This window comes from Triturus cristatus, chromosome 6 (genome assembly GCF_964204655.1).
Source record: "Triturus cristatus chromosome 6, aTriCri1.1, whole genome shotgun sequence".
In the NCBI taxonomy this organism is placed as follows: domain Eukaryota; kingdom Metazoa; phylum Chordata; class Amphibia; order Caudata; family Salamandridae; genus Triturus; species Triturus cristatus.
In genome coordinates, this window is record NC_140589.1 from 1,884,509,875 (window position 1) to 1,884,536,569 (window position 26,695).

Sequence of the window (26,695 nt, forward strand, 5' to 3'; positions counted from 1 at the left end):
GAACTGCATCCATCATAGCTTCATTCACTTCACTCCGATGTCCCACCGCTGAGCATAATTGTATAACAGTAAACTGCATCCGCCATAGCTTCATTCACTTCACTCCTGTGCCCCACCGCTGAGCATCATTCTATAACAGTGAACTGCATCCATCATAGCTTCATTCACTTCACTCCTGTGCTCCACCGCTAAGCATCATTCTGTAACAGTGAACTGCATCCATCATAGCTTCATTCACCTCACAGCTGTGCCCCACCGCTAAGCATCATTCTATAACAGTGAACTGCATCCATCATAGCTTCAGTCACTTCACTCCTGTGCCCCCCGCTAAGCATCATTCTATAACAGTGAACTGCATCCATCATAGCTTCATTCACCTCACACCTGTGCCCCACCGCTAAGCATCATTCTATTACAGTGAACTGCATCCATCATACCTTCATTCACCTCACACCCTTTGCCCCTCCGCTAAGCATCATTCTATAACAGTGAACTGCATCCATCATAGCTTCATTCACTTCACTCCGGTGCCCCACCGCTAAGCATCATTCTATAACAGTGAACTGCATCCATCATAGCTTCATTCACCTCACACCCTTTGCCCCTCCGCTAAGCATCATTCTATAACAGTGAACTGCCTCCATCACAGCTTCATTCACTTCACTCCAGTGCCCCACGGCTAAACATCATTCTGGAACACTGAACTTCCTCCATCACAGCTTCATTCACTTCACTCCGGTGCCCCACGGCTAAACATCATTCTGTAACACTGAACTGCATCCATCAAAGCTTCATTCACTTCACTCCGGTTACCCACCGCTAAGCATCATCCTATAACAGTGAACTGCATCCATCATAGCTTCATTCACTTCACTCCGGTGCCCCACTGCTAAGCATCATTATATAACAATGAACTGCATACATCATAGCTTCATTCACTTCACTCCGGTGCCCCACCGCTAAGCATCATTCTGTAACAGTGAACTGCATCCATCATAGCTTCATTCACTTCACTCCGATGTCTCACCGCTAAGCATCATTCTGTAACAGTGAACTGCATCCATCATAGCTTCATTCACTTCACTCCGATGTCCCACCGCTGAGCATCATTCTATAACAGTGAACTGCATCCGCCATAGCTTCATTCACTTCACTCCCGTGCCTCACCGCTGAGCATCATTCTATAACAGTGAACTGCATCCATCATAGCTTCATTCACTTCACTCCTGTGCTCCACCGCTAAGCATCATTCTGTAACAGTGAACTGCATCCATCATGGCTTCATTCACTTCTCTCTTTTGCTCTCGCCTATATTTCCTCAAAACAAGTTATCGCTCCACCTGAATCTTCTCCCCTTGTTTTTCTTAGACTGGTTGCTTGGGCTGGAGAGGGTTTCACAATATAAAAACACTTTTTCACATTCCCACCAACACATACAGACCTGCAACCGCCATCTTATCCAGTCATCAAACTCATTTTCGGAACGTCTTATCTCAGAAATCCTGGAGAGAAAAGAACTTTTGGCTATAAAGTGCCTCAGTGTACCGGAGCTTGGCATCTGAGGAAACACTGGCACAGCCCTTCCCTCTCTGTCTCTCATTTTTGGAGAATGATGGATTCGGTAAAGACAGTAAAACTATGAATCCTTCAAAACATCTGTCAGCGAACCACCACCAAGTAGTTTACATTTTGACACCCATGCGCTGTCATTACAACTTTATGAGGCCAACAGTCCACTTCTCCATCAGTGTTCTTCTCACATGAGAATGCAGCCTTGTGTTAAATTGCAATAACGTGGTTTGATGAAAAATGAAGGAATAATAGGTGACAGGGGATGACTGAACTAGGTCTGAATGCTGCGCAGAAACTGATGTGCAAGGTGGGTCAGTGTAGTTTACTCCCGTTAATCCAACTTACATGTGGCAAGGCAAGCTCTTAGTTTCCAATAACTGACTTCACTTCTGACCATTAACTCTCATGGTAACTGGGTCTCATCTGGTCATCTCCCTGTCCTGGACTGCAATTTAAGGAATACAAAACTGCTGATAAGCGCACTCATGGAGCGACCAAGAAGTGAGGACAACACCGTTGGTAATATTGCACCAACCAGCTGCAAAGTAAACAATTTGTTTCTACAGAGGATGCTTGAATCTGAAAACATGGGTGGTGTTTCAAAAAGTGCTTTTTTTATTACTTTATTACTACTACAGTAATGCTACTAAAGTGCTGCAAAATGTTATTCATAATCCTTTGAGTGGAAATCTCCTCCTCCGCCTCTCCTATATTTTAACGGGGAAATCTCCACACATGTAAATTTACTACTTAGTGGAAAATGTGGTAGGGGCAGTGGGAGCGGGTGAAAGATGGGTTATTTTACTATAAAATAGGTGGGGCTTAGGGAGGGGTTAAAGATGAGTTGGTTTAGAGATGGTTGTGAACCCATAAATCAATTACTCAAGGATTTATAAAGAGCAACAAATCACCCATGAGTGCCTCAAAGTGATGGAAAAGCAAGGAGAAGATGGGAGCAAGAGTGATGCAGCAGAATGGGGAGGGCTAGTCATGGGACTTGCTCAAAGGGTCGCGATGCAGCTGAAATTACGTAGGTCTTGCGAGAAGTGAGGGGAGGAAATGTTGGCCAGGACTAGGCAGGAAATTACAGACAACATGCGAGAATTACAAGGGAAAAAAGGGAAAAACAAGGAGAAGGCACACAAAAGCACTGGACAAAGCAAGGAGAAAGCCAAAAGAAATTAGGGAAAAGCAAGGAGGAAGGCACACAAAACATGACAGAAAAGGAAAGGAGAAGGCATTGAAAATTAGGGGAAAGTGAGGAGAATGAGCATGAAAATGTGGGAATAAGCAAGAAGAAGGCACACAAAAAAATACTAATCAAATGCAAGAAGGAGGAACTCAAAAAATAGAGAAAAAAGCAAGGAGAAAGCAGTGAGAGCGAGGGAAAAGCAAGGAGAAGGCACACAAAAAATGACAGTAGAAGCAGTGAGAAAGCATCGAAATTGAGAGCGAAGAAGGGAGAAAAAGCATTGAGAAAACAGTGAAAATGAGGGAAAAGCAAGAAGAATGCACACAGAAAAGGGGGTACAAGCAAGGAAAAAGCTGTGAAAATGAGGAAAAGCAAGAAGAAGGCATGCCAAAGCAATGGGGGGAAGGCACACAAAAAACAGATTAAAAGGCAAGGAGCAGGCACACAGAAAACAGGGGTAAAAGCAAAGATAATGCACACATAAAATGGGGTAAAAAGCAGGGAGAAAGAAGTGAACATGAGGGAAAAGCAATGAAAAGGCACACAAAAACTGGGGGAAACGCAAGGAGAAAGCACAGAGTGCCTAAGGAAAAAGACGGAGAAGTGTAGTAAACACACAAGAACAGAGAAAAGTGTAAGACACTCCTTAATTGACCGCAACTCAACAGCTCCCTGGCGAATGAATTGCCCTCCAGGACTGACAGTCAGTTTAAACATTCTGACAGAACACAGGATGTCATAATGCAGCACCCTTTGGCAGTGTACAGCACTAACTAAAATAAATACTGCATGTACATACCTATACATGAGTCCTATCTAGCAACCTAACATTTATACATTACTATAAAGTAAACAAGCAAGAAAAAAACATAACATAAAGAACAAAAATATGAAAACCAACCCAGCTCACAAGCTAATAATACTATACTTCTAAAGGTTCAAAGAACAATAAATTGATTGGCATAATACACAACATTACAATTGAGAAAAATACATTGATTGACCTGATACATGACATTTCATCTGAAAATTAACACTTTCATCCAAAACTTTGCAGTGAATTCACTCTTGCTACCTGTACACGCTTGATAAATTTCACCAATCTTTCCCTTTCACTCTGATGGCATTATGAGGCATGGCATCAACCCTCACAGGAGGACCACATTTTGATGATCTGTTTGAAACTTTATTTGGGTGCTTAATTCTAACCCACTTTCACCTTGAATCTTAGCCAGTCAGTCAAAATTACTTTATTTGGTTGTTGCAACCATAAAAGTGCAAGTGCAGGCGATACAAAAATTCATTAGTACCAATGTATCAATAGGCCTTGGGCCTTAGCAATTAAACACCTTCAACACTTATAGAATCCTGACTCCCTTTCTTCCCTCTTTTACTGTCCAATAATACTGTGGTTCAATCCTGAACTCACTGTTTTCTTCTGGCATTACGCGTAAACCCCACTTTCTCATCCAAGCAGAACACATCTCAAATGCAGCAACTTTCCCTCTCAACATCTCAAATTGACTGTTTCCTGAAAGCCGATTTGGTGTGATGCCCACAACATACTCTGTACCACCTTCATCACATTCATTCTGTTCCTCACAGTGACTGTATACACTCAAGCAACATGCGGTTCATCCGTTCGACAAACCCATTGGCTTGAGGATGATAGAGGGCTACCTTACACTGAAAATGTTTAGACTGTCTAAAACAACTCATTCATTTCCCTTGAAACAAATTGAAATCTGTTATCAAATACTATTTCTTTCAGAAAACCTTCCCTAGCAAAAATGTTTTGGAAACACTTCACATCTTCTGAGTAGGGATGTGCCATAAACTGTACCTCCACTCATTTTTAATGGAATATTCTACAATCACAGGGATATAAAAAGGCACCCCCTATTTGGTAGGTCTGGGAGAAGGGGGAAGAAAAGAACTATATTTGCAAAAGCAACCTCCCACACGACCTATATTTCTTTGATGGTGGCTTTCTCAAGCTCAAAACTGGGGCCTACTGAGATACTACTCTCCACACAACAACTTTAGTTACTATTATTTCTTATTTTATTATATTTTACTTTTTTCATATTTATCCAAATTTGAAAATTGACATTAACAACCTTTCATTTCTTTCAACAATCATGATTCAGTTTTGCATCTGTGTTCAGAATATAAAAACTGTTGCAATACAATTAGAGTAGGTAGTATATACTTTATTTGGTTATAAAAATATCCTTAAAAGAACACCTCAAAATTACAATAGCAATACACATTGTTAAAAAAAAAGAAGGAAAAAACAGAAAAACCGTAACATAAGAGCAGTGATTGTTAAAAACTTCAAATTACATTAAAAGCTTCACTGGTGGGTAAATGATAAAAGAGCTTAATATGCTAATGACAATGACGTTTAAAATGCATTCGATTTCAGGTATTAACAATCAGCCATAAATGCAAACCAATGTTTCGTAAAGTAACAGCAGAATGTACAGGGCAGCAGTCAAATAAGAGCAATTTTAGCAGCATTAAATAGATTGCAGTGTGGTATGGAGTAGCTCCTAAAAAAGGGCGCGATGACGAACCATTCCCGTTACTGCCTGAAGGTGCGGTATGCATGTCGTATAAAGGATGTAAAAGCAATATTTAGAGCTGTGTTTTCTGGCATTAATGCTGCAATAGATGCTTGTCTACACGTCCGGATTCCCAGCCTGTTCCACTCAGTTTTCAGTTTACGTCTACGTTGTGACATAAAAGTGGGACAAAGGCATACTATGTGCTCCAAGGTTTCCGGAGTCATGCCGCACCCTCTGCACGTTACATCCTCTGACAAACGGCGCCAGATGGGCAGATCTTTTAAAAAGTGCCAGTCTGACGGCCATAAAACTGAGTTTTAGGTGCAAGGAGTAGGTGCAGGATAGGTAAGAAGCAGGGAATAACCGACCATACGAGCTCATTGTGGCCCATGCATGTCTGCGTTTGGCAAAGTGGGCTTTATCAATAATCAGGGACCTTATTCGAGTACATTTCTTAATGCTAGTTTTAAATACTGACTTACTAGGGTTGAGGTCCCATAGGGCACCCACAGACAATTCTAGGATCGAATCCTTAAAAAAACGGCTATAAGAGCCGCATGGGTTTTTCTGGGAAATATCCAGCCAAATTAAAGACTCCAATGAGCCTGTGTTTGCTTGTCTCAGTTTATGGCACAGGTTTAAATACAATCCAGTGCCAGAAATTTCATAATTTAATAGGCCAAATTCAAGTCTAATCTGAGCAGCAGAGGCAGTTTTGGGTAGATGGAGAGTTTTTTTGTAAATTTTGGTCACATGTTGGTTAAAAGTGGAGTTTAATTTCCCCCTAAAAATCTCAACACCGTATGTCAATGACGGCCCAATTTTTGCTCTCATAACTTCCAGTAATGGGGATAGACTTGGGCCGGACAGAGTTCTTGAAAGCTTGCAGAGGTTCACCTGAAGGTTCATAGCTTTTACTGAAATGTCCTTACGCTGTTTATTGAAGTTACCCCTGGAGTCAAAGTTGACCCCTAGATATTTATATGCATTTCCTATTGTGAGACTCATGTTGTTGTACAGCCATCCTCCACCACGGTAACGTTTTCTACCGAAGATAACCACTTGGGTTTTCTTTAAATTAACCTCTAGACTATTCGTGGTGGTATAGATATCTAGTTTGTTTAGTAGCCTTTGCAGCCCTACCCGTGTCAGACTGAAAAGGACCAGGTCATCGGCATATAAAAGTTTACTTATTGATACACCTCCCATCTTGGGAGGGTGGCTATTTGTTTCGTTAAGGGAGGATGGCAGGTCCGCTATGAACAAATTAAAAAGGAGGGGGGCCAGCACACATCCCTGTTTGACTCCTCTGGTTGTCATAATTTTCCGAGAGAGGTGTGTGCCAGTCCCCAACTTCACTTGTACCCATGTGCCCGAGTGCAATTGGATGATCGCATTCAAGAGTTTGGCTGGGATCCCCCATTTTTTTTACTTTTCCCATAGGGCAGCCCTTGGTACCCGATCAAAAGCAGCTTTAAAATCTACAAAACAGCAAAAGACCACCCTAGAGGTAACTAATGCTTTACCGACAATTATGGACAGTGTCAGTAAGTTAGTCACAGTGCCGGAGTTAGCGGTGAAGCCGGTTTGATTCATTGGAATCAAGTTGTTCTGCTCGGCCCAGGATCTCAGCTCCTCCAATAGGATTCCTGCGTAAAACTTGGCCTCGATGTCTAATAGGGCAATTAATCTATAGTTGTTTGGCGAGGCGTGAGAGCCTGACTTATAGATCGGGTGGATTATTGCCCCTCGCCATGAATCCGGTATAGTTGAACTTGTCAATGCGAAGTTGAAGAGATTGGTTAGGTATCTTGACCATTGGTCAATATTTGATTTAAACAAGGTCTGTGGGAGGCCATTTGGACCCGGAGCACCATCTGTTCTTGCTTTTGAGAATACTTTGGTAACCGTTTCTTGACTGACCTGTAGATATTCACTTTGTGGGTCTAAACAGTCCGTGGACCTGCTCCAGTTCAAATATGAAGTTGTTGTCAATGGGTTAGAAGCACATGAAACTGTAGACTCTGAGACCTCAGAGGCCCTAAAATGGTCTGTCAAATAGGCCGACCAGTCGGCTTCTGCAATGTTTGCTGTCCCAAATCTGGATGAGCTGGAGTTTTGGCGATTAATTAATGCCCAGAATCTTCTTGAGTTGCAGTTTTTGCTCTCCCATAAGAGTTTACACCAAAATTGGCCTAGAAGGCGCTGCTTGTCAGTTTGTATAGCATCCCTAAATAATTTTTGGTTGGTTTTATACCCATTCAAGAACTCATTGTTACCTGGGGATGTCTTGAGGATCCGCAGAGCTTTGTCTCTAGATTTCTTCAATACCCTAGTATGACTGGAGATTGAAAACTGGTGGCTAAAATGGGCCTTGTGTACATGTTGTTTAGAAGGAAAGAGACTTATCAATTGGGAACAGAAGGACGACCACGCGCCTGTGGGGGAAACCGCTGCATCCGTGCTTTCTGGTATAAATACCAGGCATGCTTTCATGATGTTTGAGCTGATGTCGTCATTCCATCTTAACCGTTTTAGGTTTTCTGTGTAAATTCCTGTGCATGTTGTTGAAGCAAATTTATGGTGCTCTGGGTGTATGTTAAAGGAAACCACTTGTGGACGGTGATCGCTTTCTGAACGAGGAAGAATGCTATAATTACCCAAGTAGTGGAACAGCGCTGAGTTACAGATGGTGTAGTCTAGGTAGGTAGAAAAAAGAAACAGTCCCCTACACTCACACCCCATTCATATGACCCACAACCATATCACTAGCATAATATACACTACCATACCACGCCCCAGACCAACACTGCATGCACAGATGGTTAGAAAACGGGGTGACAGCATCCACCCTCGATTGCTGTGCTGATGTCTTGGGTGTCACACTCTCTGGACAACATACGTTTCAATGGACAATATCAATGGTCTCCGTCTTCATCAGGACCTTTTGTTTTACATACATTTTTTGTAACAGGCGAAAGTTTGGGGAGTGTGAGCAGCCAGACTCAGGCCATTCCATGGACTGAGTGAAGAAAATCTGTGACATCAACAAGCAAAAAATAGAAATCTCAACCTGGTACTGGATGCTGATTCAAGCAGAAGACGGCCCTAACACCCTCCCAGAAGACAGATGGAAGGAAGTGCTACTGGCAGTAGACATATCATCTCTGTGGCAAGAATCTATGGCTACACTTTGGTCTTTTGTTAGATATGCTCCATTAGGAAGAAATCATTTGTTTGTTTCCCATTGGGTGTACTGGTTTCCCATGAAATTGTCTAAAGTAGAAGATACTATCAAGCATTGCCCGAAGTGCGAGAAGGAGAAATTAGACGATATTCATATGTTTTGGCAATGATCAGCAATTCAAGCCTACTGACAGGATGTGGGTAAGGCTTTGATTACTCTTATGGAAAGAAGAATTGAGGTAAGCCTACCACTGATAATATTTGGGGTCCTAGAAGATGCTGATCTGGTGGGAAGAGGTAGGAAGATGAAAGAACGACTCTTGCTAACTTTGATAATCATAGCACGCAGAGAAATCTGTATTAAGTAGGCCTGGGCGGTAAATTCCGTTACGCTCGCGGAATTTGCGGAATTTGCGGAATTTCGCGTTCCGCGGAGAACGCGAAATTGCGCAAAAGTCTGCTTTCAGCGATTTCGCGAAATTTTTGCTTGTTCGCGTTCTAAAAATGCGTGTTCGCGAGATATTTTTCCCCGAGCACGCAAACAGCAATTGTGAACAGGAAAAAAGCATCGCGAACAAGCAATTCCGCGTGTTCGCGAAATTTCTGCGTGTTCGCGGAGATTTTTTACCGTTTCGCGGAGATTTGCGTAACGCAATTACGCAAATTCCGCCCACCCCTAGTATTAAGTAGGTATCACCCATTTTCCCCTCTTGTACAGAATGGTTAATATCAGCTAAACATATTGGCAGACTAGACTGTTTAAGTGGGTCATCAAAAAGAATACGAACTTGGAGGCCATTAGCTGCATATGCGCCCAAATCAATCACATAGTGAGACTTTCAGGTCCAAGGATTAAGACACTCGCTTCCAGAGAGAGATTCGGCGGGTGATCCCACAACCTCTCGTAATGGGGCATAAAGTTACATCAGGAACGACTTTGCCTGACAGGCTGCGGGCTTAGGATGTCAGAACCATATATCAACACCTGATATTATACCTTTGCAAGTTGTCACATATGAGGACCTAAAAAAAATAAAAAGAGAAAAAGAAAAAAATATATCTCTATTGCTAAGGGGGAAAAGGAGGAGGAATCTGTTTTAACTCACTTGCTAATAAATAATGGGAGCTGGGGCAAGATTGCTTAACAAACAGGTTTGAAACAGAGCAAGGGAGACATTAGGAGGGAAAACAGGTAGTCACGAGCAATGTGAAAGAACAACAGAGTTTGAACTGCAAATCCCACAATTCAACAGGTTAAATAAAACAGTCAAGGGCAAATAAAAACCACACATTTCTAGGCAAAACAGATGAGAAATGATGCAATCACAGACAAGTAAAAACCTTCATTTTTTTAACTGCAACAACCACAGTTGTAACAACGACAATCAAAACAGGTATAAATAATGCAATCATGGGTAGGGAAAATCGCTTTTTAAATTTTAGGGAAGAGAAAGCGCAAGTCTGCCTTCTTACCACCTCCTGCTTCTTGGTTCACAGCAATCTTGGGCACTGGTAAAGCGCAGTTCACAAAATGACGGTAAATGTTTTGGGGTCCACCCAGCAAACCCTTAAGGGCCCTGAGCAGGTGTGAGAAGAGAGCTCAGGGTTGCTTGGGAGCAAAGCCTGCTGCCCAGGAGGGCCGGAGAGCTGTTCCTCAATTCAGAATCCCCTAGGAGACAGACAGGCTCAATCTACACTTTGGAGTCCTGCAGGTAATGGCCTAACACACTTTGCCCCCTAACAATACTGTTTGTATAAACTTTACTCACTCTCCTAGTAAAAAACAAATGTACAATCCCTAAAGAAAACATCCTAAACAACTAACAGCAGACTACTGCTCCCTCAGAGCACCCTGTTTTCACCCTCTGGTGTATAATATCTCTATTGCTAAGGGGGGGAATCTGGTTTCACTCACTTGCTAACACAAAATGGGAGCTGAGGTGGATTGCTCAACACTCAGGTTTAAGCACAGAGCAAGGGAGTAATTAGGAGGGAAAAACAGGTAGACACGGGCAAGGTGAAAGAACAACAGATTTTGAACTGCAAATCTCACACTTTAGCAAGTAAAATTAAACATTCACAGGCAAGTAAAAACCACAAATTCCTAAGCAAAACAGGTTGTTAGAAATGGGGGTCTTTAGTTGGCAGAGGTAGGTAACTTTGTCCAAATAGGGACCCTTATTCAAAGTCAGGATAAGGGAGTTACACTCCTAAACTAACCCCTGCTCACCCCCTTGGTAGCTTGCCACGAGCAGTCAGGCTTATTCTAGAGGCAGTGTGTAAAGCATTTGCACATAACTAACAGTAATACAGTGTAACCACCATTTTAGAAAAATATCCAATATTTTTACATACACAAGACAAGACCAAAAATGATAAAAAATCCCCAGTATTGTACTGGAGCTATAATGGCATCGTGAACAATCAAATCCAAACAGTTCTGGCTGACTCCGGGGTCGCAGGCCAGTTACAGTGTCGGGAAGTACCGCAAGAGTACCTGTTAGAAATGTAGGACGTCGGAGACCTCTCGTTGAGCTTCCAAAAGCATGGCATCAGCAGGCGGTGGTTCCAGAAGTTGGTGCAGGAGTCGTCAGGTCCTCAAAGTCAGATGCGTTGCAAATTAAACTCCTCACGGTTGAAGTCAGGCGCGCTGGTGTCAGTAGGCGTCGGGTGCTGCGGTGCGAAGTGCAGCAGTGCGACGGGAGATTCCCTCAGGTTGCAGTGTGAGCAGCAGCTCAGTGGCGGCATCAGATGGCGTCGTCTGTGAGACCAGGGTCATGGTGCGAAGTGATGCGGTGCTTGTCGCAGTGCTGGCAGGTCACGGTGCAGGCAGCGGTGTCGTTGTTGCTGAAGCGCTGTCTTCGGCTGACGGACTGGAGTCGATGGCACCGGCGTCGGTGGGCCAAGGCTGCGGTGCAGGATGAGGGCAGTGCTTCGCGTAGCTTTAAGAGCGGTGCCCTCGAACCACAGTGCAAACAGCGACGTCGATTTCAGCGTGGAACGTCGTCATTCGGGATACCAATGCGGCGTCGTGAAGCGAGGCGATGTGGAATGTGGTGCCCAAAGGTTGAGGTGCGAGCATCAGCTTGGTGGCGGCACCAGTGAGACCAGGGTCGCAGTGCGGCATTGGGGTGGTGCCCTGTGCGTTGCCTTAAGGACACAGAGTTGACAGCATTGTAGACAGCGTCGTAGATGGCGTCAAGTTGTTTTTTCTTCTGTTGCGGCACAAAACACACAGTCCCCAGTGCTGATGGCAGAAGAACTTGAAGTCTTTGCTGTTCCTGAGACTTCTTGATCAGGGGGCAAGCTCTACCTCAAGCCCTTGGAGAAACTCACAAAGATAGATTGCATAAAGTTCAGTCCAGTCCTTTCACTGCCCAAGACAGAAGCAGCCACTGCAGGCCAACACAGCAAAGCACTCAGCAAAGTAGTAGTTCCTCCTCACAGCTTCTCCAGCTCTTCTTCTTGCAGTCTTCTTGGTCCAAAAGAGTTCTAAAGTTCAGGGGTTTGGGCCCCACTTTTTATAACCCCAAATCCTTTGTCCTCTCAGGCAGAGAGAGTCTGCACCCAGCCAGAACCAGTTCTGCCCTCTCTGGTGTGGTTTCCTGGCAGGAGGTGGAGACGGGATTGTCAGCGGCAGACCAGGTCCATTCAGGTGAAAGGAAATCTCCTCCCCCTACTCTAAATGCAGCCCAGATCTATTCAGCCCTTTCCTGACCCATCTAGAATATCCGGAGCCAGTGCCCCTTTCCAGCCCCTGTCATCCAAAACACAGACAGTCAAAGAGGCTTACTATACGGCTGAGCAAGAAAATACCTACTTTCTAAAAGTGGCATTTTCAAACACAGAATGTAAAAATCACCTTTACTAAAATATGCATCTTTAGATTCTGAGTTCTGGCATCCTAAACGTTATATTTCTAGCAAGTTCCCAGGGACAGTTATGTTTATAAGATGTTATAAACAAACTCCCCATTCTGTCCTATGGGACCAGGTAGCCTTGCAATAGTTAAAAACGACATTGGCAATAATTCATTATCAGGACATGCCACACACATCAGGGCATGTCCTATCTTTCACCTACGCTGCAGCCTGCCCACAGGGGTATCTTGAGCCTAGCTTAGGGGTGACTAACGTGTATAAAAGTGAAGGTTTATGGCCTGGCAAGTGGGTGCACTTGCCAGGTCGACATGGCAGTTACAAACTGTGCACAGATTCTGTGGTGGCAGGTCTGTTACCTTTTTACTGGCTACTTCTGTGGGTGGCACAACCCGTGCTGCGAACCCACAGTATCATTGGATTTACAGGACCTGGCACTCTCAGTGCACTTTACTAGGACTTACCAGTAAATCCAATATGCCATTCATGGAAACACCAATCCATAACACAATTTACAACAGGAGCACTTGCACTTTAACACCATACAGCAGTGAGAAAGTGCGCAGAGACACTAACCAGCAAAAACCACCGGCCAGGAGGTCAGAAAGCAAAACAACAGGGCAAACATGCCAAAAGATGTCAAGATGAACACAGATGATAAATGATGCAATCATTGGTAGGTAAAAAACTTCAATTTTTAAACTGTAACAACCACAATCAAAACAGGTATAAATAATGCAATAAGGGGTGGGGTTAATTGCTTTTTAATTTTCAGGAAAGAGAAAGCACTAGTCTGCCTTCTTATCAACTCCTGGTCTTTGGTTTACAGCATTCTTGGGCACAGGGACACTGCAGCTCACAAAATAGAGGTGAATGATTTGGGGTTCAGGTTTGCTTGGGAGCTAAGGAGACAATCGGCAAGCACAGCCTGCTGCCCAGGGGGGGCAGGATAGCTCCTCCTCTATTCAGAATATCCTAGGAGATAGACAGGTTCAATCCACACTTCAGAGTCCTGCAGGTAAGGGCCTATCAATCTTTGCCCTCTAACACTACTGTTTGTACAAAACTTTAATCACTCTCCTAGCCAAACAACTAGTGTGCAATCCCTAAAAAACACATCTTAACAGCTAACACCAGATTATTGGTGTCTCAGAGCACCCTCTGCTCACTCTCTAATGTATATTATCACTATTGATAAGGGGAAAAGGACGGGTAATCTTTTTTCACTCCCTTGCTAACACAACATGGAAACTGGGGTGGGATTGCTTTACACACAGGTTTGAGGACAGGGGAAGGGAGACAATAGGAGGGGAAAACAGGTAGTCATAGGCAATGTAAAAACACAACAGATTTTGGACTGCAAATTCCACAATTCAACATTTAAAATGAAACAATCACGGCTAAGAAAAAAACACAAATTTCTAGGCCAAAGAGGTGACAATTGATGCAATCACAGGCAGGTAAAAAAACGTACATTTTTAAACTGTAACAACCACAAGCAAACCAGGCGTAAATGATCCAATCATAGGTAGGGAAAACCACTTTTTAAATTACAAGAAAGAGGAGGCACTAATCCACAGTCTTACCACCTCCTGTTCCTTGATTTACAGCAATCTTGGACAGAGAGAAACTGCAGCTCACAAAAGGGAGGTGAATGTTTTGGGGTTCACCCAACAAACCATTAAGGGGCCTCGGCAGGTGTGAACTGAGGGCTCAGGTTTGCTTGGAAGCTAGGGAGCCAATCAGCAACCACATCCTGATCCACAGGGGGCTGGAAAGTTGCTCCTCAATTTAGATTCTCCTGTGAGACAGACAGGCTCAATCAACACTTTGGAGTCCTATACGTATGGGCCTATATAACTTTGCACTCTAAAAATACTGTTTGAGTATGGCATTTAAACAAAATCTGGTGAAGACAAACCTATGCTGCAGATTAGTCACTAAGTTGGTATATTATTGTATGCCTCTACAAATTAGTAAAACAGCATGGCAGGCGATGGCCACCTTTAGTTCCTCTGTTTTCCTCCAGAAGACAGCTTTCAATGTATTTAATTACATTTTGAAATACACCATGCTAATTCCCTTGTGAGTTTTGGGATCTTCAAGTTATTTAACAACTCCCATCTCCTGGTATACACTAATCAGGGGATATCCCCCACTGCCTCTAATTACATATTTGTTTACTATATCCCTGTTTATAACTGCATCTGGATTTGTCAAAATAGAATGCAACAATAGTAAGGGTGCTATGGCACACATAACTCCAGATCACAAATAGTGGAAAAACAACTTGAAGGAACTGCTAATAGACTTTTAAGATCTTCATTTTCTACAGATTGTAAAGTGCTTAAATTTACATGACCCCAGAGGCCTGCACCATAGATTGCAATTGAGATGCATTTAGGTGCATAAATATCCAGCAACTCTTCAACCGTTATCCGACCCAACTTTGCTGCAAAACCCTTCACAGCCAAAACTGCTTTCTCAAAGTATAATTTTCCAATGATCCCCAGGTGCCTTCAGATATTCTGGCCAACAAAAGGTAAACCTAAGTAAGAAAAAGTATCATTTGTGTCAAGGTTTTTCCATTAAGAAAACAGGAACAAGATTTCTTCTTCGCAGGCCCGAAAATCATAGTGTACATTTTACCTCTACCAACCATAAGCTAGGTTCAGCATAAAGATCACAAAATTGTACAGATGGCGCTATAATCCATTTCCTGTTTGTGCCATGAGTACAGCATTATATGTATAAAGCAAAGGGCCGGAGTTTACACAGTTGCCCGCCATTGAGGTAATGAATCTTTAAAAAATGTTATATATTGGGAGACAAAAAGAGGGCAAACCACAGCCCTGCCTAATTCCTCTGAGTATCCCAAATGTTTACAAACACTACTCTTTCTTACCATGCTGCATTCTAGTCTTCATGTATGTGTATAGTTGTCTTAAAAATATTATTAGAACCTCTTCCGTGTCCTTCAGAATCACCTGTAATTTGTAATGTGCTTTCAACACAATCGAAAGCACTGGTGAGATCCATAAACACCAGATAGACTGACCCACTTTTTGTCCTTAAATATGTTCCACTATGCCAATCCATTTTTGGAAGCCATATTGCACATCAGACAGGATATGGTGCTTATTGACCCATTCCTTTAAGTGGGACAGTACAAATCTCCTGATGAACTTTAGTGTTGAGTCAAGTACAGAGATAGGGCTGTAACAACGTGGATACACTCTACACCCCTTTTTAGAACTTGGAACTAAAATAGATTTATTTCATGTGGGTAAGATTCCCTTCATGATCACTGCATTAATAAAGTTTTTAGCAAGTGGGCCCATAAGTCAATATTTCCAAAAACATGTTTACATTCACCCCATCAGGGCCAGCGGCTTTACCTTTCCTGCTACATAAAATAGCATTGTTGGCTTCCTCAAGCAGAATGTAATAATCCATATGCAGCAGCCTTGAAAATCTCCAATTGGTGTAAATTAGTGTCACCCTCTAGGGAAGGGACAGAATAGAGCGAAGAAAAATGGTTGATACAGTCCTCTGGCAGACTAAGAATTTCAATAATTGGGTCAGAAGGATCCTTGAAAAAAGTTGTGTTAATCACCTTCCAGGAGGCTGAGCTATCCCTTAATTTGCTAGTTCTGGTGAACACCTCCCAAGCTTTATCTTTAATTACTGTATACCAGCTTGTCACTGTCATTTCGTGGAGGGCAGGATGGAAGGGGCAGAGGGCAGTGGGTTAGGGACATGGGCAGCAACCTGACCAGAAAGTGCAGGTCAGCATGGGAATCTCTACAGGCCATGGTGACCAAGAGGATGGGGTCAAAGGCATGCAGACAGAAAATGTAGGGCTGGGGGGACAGGGCCAGAGCAGCAACCTGACTACAGAGGGTACACTGCCAAAAGCGGCGGCAAAAAGCTGACTGTGTAGGCAGGAGGGGGGGTACAGGGGCACACAGACAGAAAATGTAGGGCCGGTGTGAGAGGTGAAGGACAAGAGAAGTAAGCTGACATTACAGGGCAGGCTGACAGGGGCAGCAAGCCGACCACAAAGTGCAAGAGTTAGGTGGCAGGAAAATGCAGATGGAGGGGAGGGAAGGTGAATGCAGTGGCAGTAAGCTGACCACAGAGCTACTGTGGACTGGCCATGCATGGGGAATGGCCATGGGACAGAAGTCCACTGCAAATAGCAAAATACCATGGGGAGTTGGGAAATTGCTGGAAATGGTAGAATATGATTAAAAAAACTCTGAAATTCCCTGGAAATACAAAGGTTAAAGTGCAGTTATAGTTAAGTATTGAAATGGTCCAAAACTCCAATTTATAACATTTATAAATCTAAAAAGAAAATAAGATTTGCCAGTTATAGTTCAGTGAACTAACTATAACTACCATGCTGGCAATGCACTGCTTATGACCTCATATATTACATCACGTCTTTGGTCACATTATTCAAGGAATTTGACAGCATACTACATGCATTTCATATTGAAAGGCATTCAGCAGGGTACATCCAGGCCCACTTTTCTATAACGTCTGTAGAACTAAAGGTAGGGGTGGGGAGAATTTGCATAGTTACGCTACGCAAAGCTCCACAAAATAGTAAAAGATCTCCGCGAGCACGCAATAGTTCTGCGAACGCGCAGAATTGCTTGTTACCCCAGGTCGCAATGCTTTTTTCCTTTTCGCGAACGCTGTTTGCGTGCTCGGGGGGAAATATCTTGCAAACACGCATTTTGAAAGCACGAACAAGCAAAAAATTCCACAAAGCCGCAGATTGCGGAATTTTTGGCAATTCTGCGTTTTCCACGGAACGCGAAATTACCCAAATTCCGCAAATTACGCGAGCGGAACGGAATTTACTGCCCAGTCCTAAGTAAAGGGTGCAGTCTTACTCAACATGCAGAACATGAAGAATATTTGTGAAATCACCCACGTTTGGTGGATATATTTTTTTCCCTGATATTCAAGTATGTAAGAAACGGAATGTCTCTGTAGACAAGTGTACATTACTCACATGTGTTAGCTACCTTTGTGAATTTCACTGTTAATGTCTATGTAGACATTAATGTGGTCAGCAATTTATTAGCTCTTAAGTAGCTTTCAAAAAAGTGTTTGAGGATGTTTTACCGTGAGATGTATTAAATAGCTCCTCTGATATAGAATTTCAAGTCAGCTGCTTCACATCTATGTTTTAACCACTGATAAGGCATTTACTGAGGGGTCCTATATACAACTCTCTGTATTTTGTAAAAATGAAATGAGCAGAAGTGCGTACGCCATTAGGACAATGATTACAGTCTCATTGTGACGGAAAGTGAATCACCCATACATTACACATTCTTCACATATGAAAATTATGTCAGAATTTTCACTGAACTTCTGGAAAAAAACATCTGTGCATTAAAAATTTCAAGTTTATATGGTTATTGTTGATAGCACTACATGAGAACTCTTTAAAATAGCATCTAAAGAGAAAACCATATATAAAGAATGCATTATAATGAGGGCTTTATTTTTTCGGATAGTTTGGCAACAGGAGTTTGATTTAAGCCAGAGTGTAAAATTGAACAGCAATACCACAAAAACAGCTGATCAGAATTAGACTAAATTTGACTGCAGACTCGATCTTAATCCATAAAACATATTTTTTGTTTGTTGTTGTAAATCCATTCAGGTTTTTTAATAAATAAAGATTTAAAATGGCGTATATCTCAAGCTGTGGTGAATCAAGAAACCCGACAGATCAACTTGGCTGCCACAACATCAATAAAGACGATATAGCAAGCTTTTCAGAACTCTGGTTCTGGGACATAAAGGAAATCATATGGGTGGCAGGGTAGGGATACCATGATACTCTTGACCTGCTGCTGGGGTCAAAATCTGTATTTTTTTTTAACAGACCAAAAGATCAAGAGCAATTCTTAAAAAAAAAGACTGCTGTCCTTCTCTTTTTCAAACTCATTAAGAGCAGGCCCTGTCTCGGGGTATCGCTTTATTAGGAAAGAAGTGGAGGGGCTTACATGGGGCCCTCCTTCCATGCTGTTCTTGGCCCCGGGAACCCAATCCTTGGAGATCCATGGAAATTTGAGATGGGAAGTTGGCATTGGCCCCACTTCTCGAGCCAATTTCGACCCAGAGATCACACCCCAGGGCCTCCTGCATATGTAGTTAGGGAGGACGCCATTTGCCCCCTCTCTCAGATGATTTTTACCCCAAAGACCTCATCTCTCGGGAGCCAGTGCATATTTATTTGAGATGGGGGTCTGCAGCTCCCCTCTATAAGCTGATTTCAGCCCAGAGATCCAATCCACCGGGGCCCAGTGATATTTTTGGTTGAGAGGAGGGTGTCAGCCCCCCTCACCGAGCCATGATGTGTCCTCAGAGAACCCATCCCCTAGTGTTCCCGTGAATACAGTGTCCCCTGTCCCAGAGAACCAACCCTAGGGACACTATCAACCAGAGTTCTATTCTTGCAGAGCAATACTCCAGCCAGCCAGGGTGAAGCACAGTTACTATCCTCAGAGAGACGCTGCACAATCAAACGCAATGTTAATTTGACTCAAATAATGTCAGTTTGTAGCATGTTCATTTTCATCTCCTTGGTGCTAGACCCCAATCTGTGATTTAGTATCTCTAATAAATATATGTGGTGCTTCATAATCATACAAGTGAGCAACACAAAATGCCATTTCTCCATATAACGCCTTACCAGATGTCAAGAGCAAATCAGTTTACCTCAAAAAATAATTTCCATTTGTCCATTGCAATTGGAATTGATGAATTGCAGCTGTCATAAGTGTAACAAAAGTCATCAGAGCATTCTTTTGGAGGCAACATTTCTATGTCTGGCTCATTTTGCTGAAAGTGACCAATGCCAGCCTTAACTGCTGCAAGGAAAGGCACAGCTGACAAATAATAGTCCACGCCTGTAAGAAAGAGAGACAAGAATCATCACAGCAAACACACAACAGGAGTGCACTGGAAAAACAAGTCATTTATACAAAATAGAAAACAACACTGAACAAACCAAAAAGAAATCCACAATAATACCATATGTTTATTATGGAAGCATTTGATTAATTTATTGAAACCTGCCCAGCCTGAATGAGGAGCTGCAAACAATGTTCTTGGGCTATTTTGACATTTCCCAGTGTTTAAAAGAAAACATAACATAGGTGTGGGTGACCAAAACTATTCTTGAGTCCACATCCCCCTTCAGCCCTGCACTACCCAATGTCACCACTGGTAATCTTGACCTCTACCACTGGCATCACCCACTGACAGCATGGGCAATGCTCACAGGGGACTGCAACCAGCAAATGAAGTGCACATACTGGCCTTCTTCAATAACGAGTGTCAGTAAATATTTTTTAAATATAGAGTGAAACTGAATATTTTGCAGCCCGATTTTCATTTACATTTGCTAATAAGGTACAGATTGTCAAATGACACCCTGAAAGTGCTCTTGTGATGTATTCCAGTATCTCTCTGTTTGCTGGGGGACAATAGCTGGAGTATGGAAGAGGTTCCACTATTTCAAATACGAGATTAAACATATATATTTGTATGTGACAAAATAAACAAAAACAATTAATATGATCAAAATCAGTTAATAGAATGAAAGTCAGCACTTGTCCATGATGGTGGTGGTGGGGGAGGTTTATTTGATGATGGGTGAAGTAACCATCATTTAAATCAATTGTGCGCCATAGAGACTGACAACATTGTCTGGCAGGGATCGAAGCACCGCAACCAATTCCTTCTCAGCATGCATGCGTGAGTGTGGTAGCATAGTTGGTCTCCTTGCCTTCTTCTTTATATGTACCTTACTTTACCCCAACTATAAACTGTATAATTGATGAATAATCTGGTGGTCGGCACATTAACACATGCATTTGAAGAGGGCACATTCACCCAAACGAATCTTGGCGCTGAATAAAAGATGTTTATTGTTTCCCAATGGTACTCATTTTATCGACCTAATAAAGATGAAAGTCTGAGAGGAAGTGCAGGGATTGGAACCTAGCATCATGAGGTCAAACAAAGGCCTCTGCAGTGGACTTATTATGTGGGAACAGAGGAAAAGATTTATTGAGAAGAGCCAATGTTGTCTAGAGAAAAACATGCCCATTTTGGAACCCTGGGACATGGATTCTAACCTCAACTCATTCAGAATCACAATTAGTGGGGTGTGTGAAGGCAGTCTCCCTGATCTGCTGCTCCTTGCTGACCTCCATCACTGTGCTCGTAGGAAATCTCATGGAGTCCTAAATAGCAACCTGCCTGATTGATATCCATTACGAACATTGTTCAGAGACCCAAAGACACTGAGTGCCGGATTCACAGAACTAACTTAAGACAAAATCATAAACTTACTACCATTTTCGTATTCACAGAAGGCACTTACTCATTTCGGTATTCACAGAAGACACTTACTCACTCTGGTATTCACAGAAGTTAGGAGTCCTAACTTTAGGACTCCTAAATGCCTTCTGTGAATACCGAAAGTCTTAAAATTAGGATTTTTCTCAGTTTAGGAGTCCTAAAGTTAGGACTCCTAACTTTACTACTACTAAACTAAGAAAAATCCTAATTTTAAGGCTTTCGGTATTCACAGAAGGCATTTAGGAGTCCTAAAGTTAGGAGTCCTAACTTTACTACTACTAAATTGAGAAAAATCCTTATTTTAAGACTTTCGGTATTCATAGAAGGCATTTAGGAGTTCTAAAGTTAGGAGTCCTAACTATACTACTACTAAACTGAGAAAAATCCTAATTTTAAGACTTTCTGTATTCACAGAAGGCATTTAGGAGTCCTAAAGTTAGGACTCCTAACTTCTGTGAATACCGAAATGAGTAAGTGCCTTCTGTGAATACCAAAATGAGTAAGTGCCTTCTGTGAATACCAAAATGGTAGTAAGTTTAGGATTTTGTCTTAAGTTAGTTCTGTGAATCGGGCCCTGAATATTTTGCAATGTGGCCAATTAGAACACAAATTTCATTGTAAAATGGCAGGCAGGTCCCAAAGGCTGCATCACAATTTTCCTCACTCCTTGTGACCTGCCTTTTCATACATCATGCTCTAAATATACTTCTCATACGCACTGGTGCCACATGAACAGTTCTTGAATTGTATTCACTAGCCAGCTCAAAAGTGATGTTATGTCGACAATAAAGCCATTTCAGGACGCTACTGCCTCATAACCTATCCTCTGGGGAAGTAGGCACTGATTCCTTAGAGCTCTACAAATACAGCTCGCAGATGTTTTTATGTCTGGCTACAGTCAGTTCTAGCTGTTTGCCAGAGCTCATGTCAACACAACATACTCAGAAGGTTTGAGATCAGCCCTCTTTCACCCAGTGGTATGATTAGGTGATCCCTTATCCACTTCTTTAATGATGTGTCCATCATGACTTGGATCCACCAACTGCATTTTTCAAGGGTTTACTTTTGTCTCTGTTGTATTGTACATTAGTAGAAGAGCAGAAGTTCCACTGCGTCAGCTCCTGTCTGCATCCTTGTGCTTGAGGGGAATTGTCAGAGACCACCACTCCTCCTATCCTGCTACTTAATTTTGTTCTTGTCAGTGTTGACTCAATGTTGATTATTTGTCTTTGAGCTACCGGAACAAACAATTTTGATGCCCACTAACCTCACAGCATTAAAAGGGAACCCCCTCAAGAGGGCTGGCTTCCATATGTATCTCTTAAGCAGGCACTCTCTTGATGAGAGGATTTGTCTTATAATGCAATGGTTGCTGCTAGGCAAGTGGACACGAATACCTGAGCTCTTTCATTTCTTGTAATCAAGCACCCAGTAACAGGATCACTTAACCTTTTTGGGGGAGACATGAGGTGCTGGCTCCATTTGATCCATTCTTTTGACCGTGTTTTGGTTTGAGTGACTATTGGAGAAGCAAGGAGACTCAAAAATTACTGTGCATGTCATAATGATCAGTTTGATTTTCCCATCCACCCTCCGGAGTTTCCAGTCTCAATGCAGTTGCATTGTAGGTCACAATGGTGAGCGGAATGTGGAGATAGCTGAAAGCACCATCTGGCAGTTCTGGTTAAGATTATCTTGACCCTTGGGTTTGCTCTTATTTATTCCTTGAGCTCTTTAATATACCACCTGACCCACACACATGGCCACTTTATCTCACTCTTACAGGTTCCACCTTTATTATTTTGTGTCAGTTTTTGGTCTTTCTCTTGCTCCTACTTTCCCTACTTTCCCTTTGTGTTTTTTGCTCTCTTGTTTTTGGTGAATGTCTGATGTGGAAAAATAAGTGCTGGTCCCCAAACATGAGTGCAGTGGGTAACCATTAGCAACCACCAGCTCAAATAAACACTGTCTTAAACAAACTCTGAAACATGTCAAACATTACAAAAATACCCTTCAGGAAATATCAAAAGAAGATGCCAAACCATTCCTTCCTTCACTGTTTACTGAAATACCTACTCAGTGCAGCATGTACCCCTCCCTGAAAGACTTAGGACCTATTCAACTTGGCTTGTGGTCCACATTAGGGGTGGGCGGAATTTGCGAAATTCACTTTCGCAAATTATCGCGAAAATGTTAAAAATCTCCGCAAACACGCGGAAATATCGCGAAGATGCGGAAGTTTTTTTCCCGCCTGTTCGCGGCATTTTCTGCGTGGTAGCGGCTCGCCAACTTACCCATGCGGTTGCTCGCAGGCGCGGCCATCTTTTTTTGACTTGTCTCGCGGTGCATGATCGCAAGAAGAAAGACGTGATCGCGCGACGCATGACGTTACTGCGGGCGCGAACTGTCGCGAGACAGTGCAAATGGCTACCAACAATCCAACATCTCGTGGAGAACGCGACCGGATCGGGAAAACTTGTCGGCGAACGCGGGGATTCAGGTAAGGCGATTGCGCGCGCGCGAGGATGTATTATTTTACAGCGCGAGCAAGAAGCAAATTATCGCTAGGCTGCGGAATGCGGAAATTTTGACATTTTCGCGCTTTCCCGCGGAACGCGAATATGCCAAATTATCGCAATTTCCGCAAACGGAACGGAAATTTGGCCCAGGCCTAGTCCACATCTACCAGGGGACAGAGGTAATAACCACCCCTGCCATGGCAGACAACCACATGGGATATTTATAGATCATGTTATGCAATTCCTACTTTGGTAATAGGACTCCGTGTGTGGGACATACTAACAAAAAAGCATGGGAGACTGAGTGTCACCCAAATCTCCAGACCCACTGAGTTCAAAGGTGATTATGGGAACCTGAACATGACACTCCGACTCACCAGAGAAATCATAAAAACAGATTGTACTCCTTTCACTCAGCTACTCATGCATGCTGAGGGGAGACAAAGATGCAAGAAAAGTTCTCAATATATTTATTGAAACAATCACAATCTAACATATTAAGAGTGAGCTGAGATAATTAGGCAGATGAAATAAAGCAAGGTAACCAGCATTACAAACATGGTAAACAAGATAAACAGTCTGACTATGATGTAAGTGATTCTAGATGTTCTAGAGGCTCTAGATGGCCATACCTTACCCAATGTCTGCAGCTGACAGCATAAGGGCTGCAACCCTCTGCCTGGCCTGATCTATGGGTGAGCCCCGGCCCCATACCTGGATATGGTATCAGGAAGCAGCCTGTTGTATACATGGCATTCCTCACAAGGAATCGACAGATAAGCACCAGTAAAGCTGCATGTCACAAGGCATGCATCCCAGGGTTCATCCTGGATGGAACACCTTCTGCCCTACATGGGTTAATGCATGGTTTATATATATATATATATATGTATGTATATTATTTTTAGATAATTTTAACGTTTAAAAATTAAATAAAGATAATAGTTAATGAATAATTTTTAAGTAAATACATGTATACATGTTTATGTTTGTGTGTTTATATTTTTTAAATTAAGTTTATTTGTAATATGTAGTTAAAATGCATATTAAATTTAATTTATTTTGTTATTAATTATATTCATATTTATTATATTTAATATATATTTCATTTTATATATATTTTGAAATCGATGTTTTTTACATCTATATTTTTTACCTCAATATTTTTTATTCAATATTTTTGTACTTACCTGTTAAGGTATTGAAATCGATATTTTTGCAGTGGATATTTTTTTCCCGACATTTAGAACATTGATGTTTGTTACATCGATATTTTTTACCTCAATATTTTTTATTCAATATTTTTGTACTTACCTGTTAAGGTATTGAAATCGATATTTTTGCAGTGGATATTTTTTTTCCGACATTTAGAATATCGATGTTTGTTACATTGATATTCAATCAGTGAACCCAATCTAAGGCCATGACACTACTGTTCATTAGCACTGATCTCTGACGTCATCTCTCAACCAAATGTGCAAAGAAAATGTGTAACCCACTTCTTCTGTTGAAAGACCTGGCTTGACTCTATTTGTGACAATGTTGAGGCCTTCGGTGTCAGGATCCGACCATGGCCGCGCCTCCCGAAAAAAACCCTACGAACTACAATACCCAGGAGCCCCTGAGGCTCACAGGATATAGGGAGTGCGGGCGCACCGGAAGTTGCGCGTAATTTTGAACCAAGGATTGAACTCTTTCTCGGCGAGCAGCGGAGGAGTGAGGAATCAGAGCGCCGTTGGGTTTGCGGACGGAGACGAAGCTCCGAAGGAAGACGCTAGCGGACACGAAGAGGGCAGTACGTGAGTACGTGTGGCACCAGTGTCGTGTCCGTCGAGTAACTGAAGAGTTGCAGCACAACTCCTTAGAGGGATAGGCATCAACCGGCAGGTGAGCAAACCGCGGTTGGGTGCCCCGTTGCCTGTAGTCATCGGAGCGGGAGCTGTGACACATCGGGAAAGGATCCGCATGTGCACCGTCTCTGGTATCTGAGTAGACATAAAAAAAGGCAAAGAAGCCTTACGGAACCTTTATTAGGGAAACCATTCGAGACTTTTGGGGAATTCATTCGAGACTTTAGGGAGGCAGCCTGGGAGAGCTTTCTCATCTCCAGTGGATTTTGTGTTTATAGCCTTTTGGGTGCGGGACAATTCTTTTCCACAGCGTGTCACGGACGCCGGACCGCCCCTCGAACAAGCTGCCTATGTAAGGGAATGCTAGGGTAGACATGGTAGCGCTGTGCGTGACTGTAACGAGAAGCGTGTGACTTCAGTTTGTCTTCTTTTGTTTTACTAGGTTCGAGGAGAGCATTAGGCGGGCCAGCTGTGTTCAGGTGTTGTGGCTTTTTGGTTGATACAGGTATACTCGCATACTAGTGAGACCTTATTGAGAGTAGACATTCTTGCTGTGTATTATCATTGTCTGTTTTGTCATTTCAGATCCTTTTATCCACTGCTGTCCCTTCCCTTCCTTTCCCCCGCCTGATCTTTCGCACACCCAGTTCCCCTTCGTGGTTGGGTGTGGGTCATATCTGGAGGTGGACCATTTTCTGCTGCAACCAAATCCTGCGAAGCTGGGCTTGACAGAATTACGCGCCCACGAATTATAGCTTTGCCCGGTTCGGTTGCGGTAGACCATGGCCACCCTGGATGAGGTTCTTCAGGCGCTATTGGCTGTTCAGCATGAGTTGGCCGCTTCTAAAGCAGAAGCCGCAGCCCTAAGAGATAGAGTAGAGCGGTTGTCACGGAATCCTTTTGACGTCGCCTCGGTGGCTTCGCAGATTCAAGTAACTATACCTCCACCCATACCCCTGGCAACTCCCGAGAGGTATGCAGGGGATCCCTTGAAGGTGCAAGTCTTTTTGACTCAAATCCTGCTTCATTTTTCCTGCAAACCAGCATCCTTTCCGACTAATCACTCCCGAGTGGCATTCGCCATTTCCTATCTGGTAGGGGATGCAGCTAATTGGGCTGTCCCTCTTGTCAGAAACAATGACGATGTATTATCAGACTGGGATGCTTTCAGGTCAGAGTTTGAAAAAGTGTTTGACAGACGAGCTACCACGCTTAGTGCAGATAAGGAACTACTCGAACTAAAACAAGGGAGAGGGGATTTGATTACTTATCTAACCACATTTCAACGGCTGGTAGCAGAAACAGCCTGGCCGGAGGAAAAACGTATGTCCTTATATTATCAAGGACTACGTGATGAAATGAAGGACGTGCTGGCGCAAATAGACCCTCAGCCCAGCACCTGTACCGACATGATTAACTTGACCTTGCACTTAGATGGGAGGATGATGGAAAGGGGAGAAAAGAAAAGGTGGGATAGGGGAGCGTACAGAGGTGAGAGACCGCAACGCAAGGTGACGTTAAGCCCTGA

At 42.9% G+C, this 26,695-nt stretch overlaps 1 protein-coding gene across 3 annotated transcripts in view; it reads right to left on the bottom strand.

The window, feature by feature from the left end:
• Positions 1-26,695, bottom strand: part of LOC146822292 (protein LEG1 homolog) — a 130,310-nt gene that overhangs the window by 52,914 nt on the left and 50,701 nt on the right. For all 3 annotated transcript variants that reach the window (XR_014962829.1, XM_085609453.1, XM_085609452.1), the window contains exon 3: positions 19,149-19,339. Coding sequence is in view for 2 of the 3 variants with exons in the window: in XM_085609453.1 (XP_085465579.1) it covers positions 19,149-19,339 (191 nt within the window). In the remaining variant the exon portion in view is untranslated. The remainder of the gene's footprint in view (positions 1-19,148; positions 19,340-26,695) is intronic.